General features: G+C 35.1%; 1 protein-coding gene across 11 annotated transcripts; it reads left to right on the top strand.

Moving 5' to 3' along the window:
* Positions 1 to 2223: 2223 nt before the first annotated feature.
* On the top strand, positions 2224 to 6099 carry LOC113356132 (rRNA biogenesis protein RRP5-like). Of its 11 annotated transcripts, none has more exons than XM_026599152.1 (9): positions 2224 to 2508; positions 2693 to 2790; positions 3187 to 3258; positions 3362 to 3461; positions 3565 to 3688; positions 4061 to 4197; positions 4540 to 4714; positions 5043 to 5177; positions 5279 to 6099. In XM_026599152.1, the coding sequence occupies exons 3-7, from the start codon at positions 3191 to 3193 to the stop codon at positions 4633 to 4635; spliced, it is 525 nt and encodes a 174-aa protein (XP_026454937.1). In that variant the 5' UTR covers positions 2224 to 2508; positions 2693 to 2790; positions 3187 to 3190; the 3' UTR covers positions 4636 to 4714; positions 5043 to 5177; positions 5279 to 6099. The 11 variants fall into 11 exon arrangements, 8 of the variants coding, with proteins under 8 accessions (XP_026454937.1, XP_026454936.1, XP_026454934.1 ...); XM_026599151.1 differs by having other exon boundaries at positions 4540 to 4784; XM_026599149.1 differs by having other exon boundaries at positions 4540 to 5177; positions 5279 to 5371; positions 5472 to 6099.
* Positions 6100 to 6482: the final 383 nt, after the last annotated feature.

The following is a 6482-nucleotide window of genomic DNA, read 5'->3' as shown; positions in this document are numbered from 1 at the left end:
TTTATTTTTTGGCTAATTCAAAGTATGTAAATGAAAATAGATATGGATGTCTTGCTTAATCATATAAATGAGCAACAAGTTGTACATAGTTTAACTGAAGAAGAATTAGACAAGAAGCGGAGGAAAATAATCCTAATGATGATAGTACGGAGATACCAAAAGTCTCATGCCAAGAAGTTTTAAACATGCTCGACAAGTTGGAAATGTTTTGGCTTCCAAAATAAGGTGTCAATAGTAATGAAGACTTACACATCTACAAATCAAAAGATACACTAACAATCCAAAAGGTTACATCATTTTCTCAAACAACTACAGATAAGTATTTTATTTCATCTTAAATTTTGATGTACTATAATTTTCCAATAATGACAATTATATTAATATATGGAGGTATATTCTTATGGTAGGACTAGAAAAATCTATTAATATTAAAATATGGAGGTTATTACTATTTATAACTGGCCCATGTTGGGACTATGATATTTTATTAATATATAGAGTTTATTATATGGAGTATCGATATATGGAGTTTTTACTGTATTTGGGTAAAAGATGAAATTCCTTATAAACAAACAACAAAAATTACTACTTCCACTGAGTTGCAGACCTCAAGAAAAATTATCGTCTATGAAAAGAGTTGCTTAATAATGACTGAAATGACGAGGGTACCAAGTATACCACAATCTTTTTGATATCAACCTATAAATCTGATGCCTTGCGTGATTTAATATAGACTGTTAAGAAGATAGCAACCACAAGATATACACTTGGTCTATAGTTTCTAGTTCGAAACCGAACCTTAAACTGTAGGGATCATCCCAAGTGTTTGGGATTAACGTACAAATGGAATTACTTTATTTATAACTTATGCAAATTATAATGCGGAAAGTAAAGTAAAAGCACACAACAAGATTTTGTTAACTAGGAAACCGCAAATGCAGAAAAACTACGGAACCTAGTCCAGTTTTGAATACTCTCAGAATTAAGACGCTACACAAAGATACTACCAATTTCGTATAGTTAAGACCAAGTAAACTACTCCTAGTTTCTTATTTTCCTCGGTATCCATGCGTCTACAACCAATCCGGCCTACGCACGTGAATCCTAAGATAGATTCCACTATCTTAAGTTGCTTCAGCCTCTCTGAAGACTTTAAGCATTCAACCCTTTCGGTCGTCTTCCAAACAATAAAGGACTAATCTGTTTGGTAACCACTCTCCTATTTCGGGAAATTAAAAAGAGATATGTTGTTGAGCGTGACAAGGGATTTTTTGTTTAAATCAATTAAACTCCTTTGTCGAGTTAGATCTGGATTGACAAGTTAAACAGATCAAGTCAAACAAAACTACCAGATTTGGATACTGAAGAGTACCACCAAATGGTAGCTTGTCGATCTAAACATGACTAGCAATAACAAGTCTATCAAAAGATAAACTAGATCTAGTCGAATCCCAGCCGATAAAGTTTTTGCACGAAGCAGATCATAAAGGTAGGAAACCAATAAGAAACAAATTCTTGTCTTCTAATCTTCAATAGTCTTCTGTACCAGCACAATAACAAACTTGATTTCAACTTGTGATCGATCACGCACAGAATATAATCTATTAACAATGGATGATCACAAGTCAACGTCAGATCTAAAAACAGATATGAACTACCGCTAGTCTCTTGATCTAGTTTGAGTGACTTTATGTCAGAAGAGAAGGTTCTCATGAATAATCAAATTAGGTGTAATCAAGAATTAACAATCATTACTAAATCAAATAAATAATCGAAAACTAAAATAATAATGCAGATTCTAGTTTCCCATGAAGGTACTAATAGACGCTTCTTTATTCTAAAGAAGTCTTTAAACCAGAGGACGTAAGAAACACTAGTGAAAAAGAGGCTATCTAGGACATAACGAAACGACATAAAACAGAAGTTGCTAAACCGCCACATATCAAAACACGTTGCTGACTAAAATGAAGTTGTCGTTGTGGTTGATCTTTCGTTGACTTCTATAGCGACACTTTAGTGTTTGCCTCTGACTAAAGCCAAGCTGTTGCAGTGGTTTGACTTTAGCTACTTTTACAACGACACGCAGAATAGAATCATTTCGTTGGCATAATCGTGCGGTTAGGATTAGCTTCTTTGTCGTAACGGCTGAGATGAAGCAAGAGTACTTCGTTATTATCGAGTAAAATACTTTTCTATTTCTTTCATCTTTATCTTTCATTCATCTCTATCTAACTCTCTCTCTCCAGCTCTTACCAAAACACAGGAAAAAAATCCCACAATGAACTATTTCCTCTGAAATCCCACCACCATCAAAACCTTTTTCACTGAAAACCCACCACCATCCAACCAATTTATCGGAAGTTCTTAAAAAAAATTCCTAAAAACTCTCCTCCATTAAACCTTGAAGAGATGTCTGATTTACTGTTGTTCAACCAATTTCGTGTTTGATAGAAACCCAGTTTCTTTTGATGTGCAATTATCCAGTTTCGATCTTAATTTTGTCTACAGGTAAAGTTAGGGTTTGTAATAAGTTAGATACTAACCATACAAATCACAAAACAAAAAACAAAAAAAGAATTCGTTTTTTTTTCTTGTTCTTCTTCAATTCATTCATAGAAGAAAGAAAGGATTCTTTTTGTTCTTCTTCTATCAAGGAAACATGGCTTTCTGATCTCATTAATTGATGTTTCAGTTTGGGTGCTACTGAAAAAGTCTTTGTTCCAGATCTATTTGTTCTTCGTAAACGAAGTATATTTTCGTTTCTCAAGGAAGGAAGAAGACCGTTTGTGGGCAAGTTTCTGTTGCAAACCGTAACCAAGTTTGATTTTGATTTTTGAAGTTGATTTAATATTTGTTTTTTTGTTTTTTGTTTTTTGTTTTTTTTTTTGTTATTCGACTATTTCTAGTATGATTCCACACAAGACCATGCGAGGCTGTTGTAGTTTCTTGAATCGAGGCTTATGAGGGTATCCCAAAAACCATAGGACAAGATTAAGAGGATGGTTATCCCTGATGCTCTCATATGAATTTAGGGTTTTATTTGATGGGTTACAGATGTGTATTTGAATCGTTTTTCTGTTTCTAGATGAGAATCAAAATTTTATTGCATATAATTTTTGGTTCAATTTTTATTTTTCTGGTGAAGGATTTATTTTGATAACTCATTTTGTTGTCTGTTGTGTGTAGATTCATGAATAGAGCTTGGCCTGGTATTGGAGAAGAAGCTCTGAAAGGTAGCATTGAGAATAAGATTCATGGGTAAATTCTCTAACTCCACTAATCTATTGTTCGATTTCGTATTTAAGGAAATGTGCACTGAAAATGGTATTCTGGTTAACTTGTTGCTGTATGTTTATTGTAGGCAAGATGGTGACGGAACAAAGATCGTTGATGGGAAATTGTATCCAGAAAATATGGTGATAACTTCAAAGTTCTCCTTATATTTTCGTGATAATGTTGGTGTAAGTTCTTATCATTGCATCTGTTTTCTGTTGATATTCCCATATGTTTATCACCAATAAGACCATGCCTGCTGTTTTGAAACTTTTATTTTCTTGAATTTAGATATTTGACGTGGCTGATGAGAAAGTTCGGAAGCTGGAGACGAAGTACAAGGAGGTCGGGTTCTGTTCGTGCTTGCATTCTAGGATTTGGGCACTTGGAAGGACTCACATTGAATGTCTTGGAGGTTGTGTCTTGACCTTAATATATTTTCTCTGCATGAGTGGTGCACATTAGATTAGAGGCCTTAAAATTATGTAGAGAGAATTTATCCGCCAAGGTGTTAATATTGTGGGTGCCTGGATTCAAATGATTTACCTCTCATTTAATAGTTGCAAATTTATACAGACTACAAGGGTGACCCCTTGCTAGCAATGATTGTATGTAATGTTTTGGACCGTTTAGCATTTTCATTATTCTGTTCTGTTATACAAGGCTAGTTCTTATAGTATTAAGTATTCAAAGTGTGGTTTCCTAATTTGCTTCCACTATTCTGCATACTTTATTCAGGCTAGTGCTTTTGAGGGATCAGTTTTCACTCACTTAGATGCCAAACCAGGTATGGTTGTTAAGGGGAAGGTAACCTCTGTCGGGGACTTTGGTGCTGATGTGCAGCTATCAACTGGTGTGAAGGAATTTTGTCCTCTTACACACATGTCAGAACCTGAAGTCCCAAAGCCTGGGAAGAAATTCAAGGTATTTTCTCTTAGCATAAATTACTCTTATTGTCTGTTACCTCCTAACTATGTTGTATGTGTGAAAAGAATCACTTGTTAACTTGTTTATCGTTGTGGCAATTGTTCTGTGTGGGTTGGATCAGATTTAGCAATTGAGTGCTAGGTTTCAAGTCCAGGCTTATATCAGTCCCTCACAAAAAGACTCTTGTTTGTTATGTTTCTTGTGATATTGTTGACTTAGTATTCCTTACTATTTTCTTAAAGTCTAATGCATTCCGATCTCTGTTGGTTGGTCCTCAGTTCCTCAGTAATTTAGCCCCTTTTTTTAATCTTCGTATCTTGTTTGCTGTGTTCTCTTCAGGTCAAGCCACAACTTTCTATTCTTAGTTCATTTGACTATGCTACCGATGGACTGATAACACATGGATGGATCAGAAAAGTTGAAACACATGGGTGATCTGTGAGCTTCTACAATGGAGTGCATGGATTTGCTCGCCAGTTGTTATATATAATTGATCCCTTGTTGTGATGCAGAGGTTAAACTTGCATACAGTTCATTCTTGTGCATTTGTGCATATGCGATGATCTTAGTCAGCACTATGCTATGTAATTGCATTTCATGATTTCTTCATATTTATTTAGTGTGTTAAAAGTATTATTTGTATATGAAATTAGTTCGTGGATAAAGAGTAACTAGTTTTCCTTTTTCAAGGACATAACTTGACAACTTTTCTACCTTATCTTTTTTTTTTGGTAATTATTATAGATAGATAGAGTTAGCTCTGATGATTATCTACTTTATAAGCCTCCTAATATAGTATTTAATTATCGTTTCTTTAGCTATTTATTCCCTCTCTTAACCAGGTCTGAAGTTGGATTAGACCCAGGATGCGAAGCAAGTTCAATATATCATGCTGGACAAGTCGTGAAATGTAGGGTGATGAGTGCAGTTCTTGCTTCCCGGAGGATCAACATTTGTTTTCTTATGTCTCCAACAAGGTTTGCTTTCGTTCCCACCGTGTTTGAATGTTATGTCTGTATGTGTGTGAAGGTGCCAATTCCCATTTTTGTGTCTAAATAGCTGGCAATTGTAAATGCAGGGTGGTAGCAGATCTTCGGCTAGGGAAACCATTGCAAGAGCTGCAGCTAGATCTCTTGCCAAGAAAATCTTAAAGCTGTATTGCGGAACTGAGGTGAGTCTATCATATATTTAGATTGTTGAGGTTAGTGTTTTGGTATGACCGTATATGAACTGATTTATTTGTGGTCCACGCTTTCTATACAAGGAAACAGATTCACCAGGCAAGCTCCATTTGCTGTTAGAAACTAGATGAATGTGGATTGTAGATATTCAATCACAATGTTCTGTAGAGGTATATGTGTCTTCGCATAATCATCATGCTTATGGTTTTTCACTGCCTATGGTTTGTTTGTTCATCTCCATGTTGATGTAAGCAATGAAATCACCATGGAAATGTTGTTGTTATCTTGATGATGTATCTATTATACCACCTATGTGTATTATGTTCGACTAGTCATGTAACCAAGCATGCAGAGGTCTGGCATCCTACTCGTATTCTGAATATAGTTCGATACCTTTATGGATGCCGTCACTCTCTTCCAGATGGTCCCATGAGGGTCACTGATGTCATGGTTGATGGTAAGACTGTTGTTCCCGCTGGATAAGGAAATGTCGGAAAAGTCTGTGCTACTGCAATTCTGTTCTCAAGCATGCTGGTGCCAAGGTCATAATGACATTGTTAAAAGTTTTAGGACTTGTATCACTTCTCTTTAAGAGACCTTGAACTTGTTAATTAGCAGCTGAATCTTTTTTTTCTTTTTATGAGTTTGGACTAAATTTATGAGTAAAATTCAATGTAATTGAGTTGTCATTTTGTATTAGATGAATCTGGTTTTATTTGGAATTTGAATTGTCATTTGAATTTCAGTATTTTAATATTAATTTTGATTTGAATTTGAATTTGAATTTTCATTTAAATTTCAATGTAATTTGAGTTTCAGTTTTCTGTAATCTGAATCGGAATCAGAATTGTTTCAGCCCAGTCAGAATGACAGCAGTCAGCCAGATCTGACATATATTTTTAATATTAAATAAATCAAATCTACGACGTCAGACGGATGTCGTGCACAACGGCACTCCGAAAGCATTGTTATTCAGGGCATCTTGAAAGTGTGGTTTCAGAAAAAGACACTGAATCTACGACACTTTCAGCGGCACTCTGGTAGTGTCTTTTTACCATCTAAAACGACACTATTGGACTATCTTAAAACGGCTATATTCCA

Source organism: Papaver somniferum, chromosome 3 (assembly GCF_003573695.1).
Source record: "Papaver somniferum cultivar HN1 chromosome 3, ASM357369v1, whole genome shotgun sequence".
Taxonomy (NCBI): Eukaryota; Viridiplantae; Streptophyta; class Magnoliopsida; order Ranunculales; family Papaveraceae; genus Papaver; species Papaver somniferum.
The sequence above is the reverse complement of the archived record's forward strand: the minus strand, read 5'-3'. Positions and strand labels throughout refer to the sequence as shown.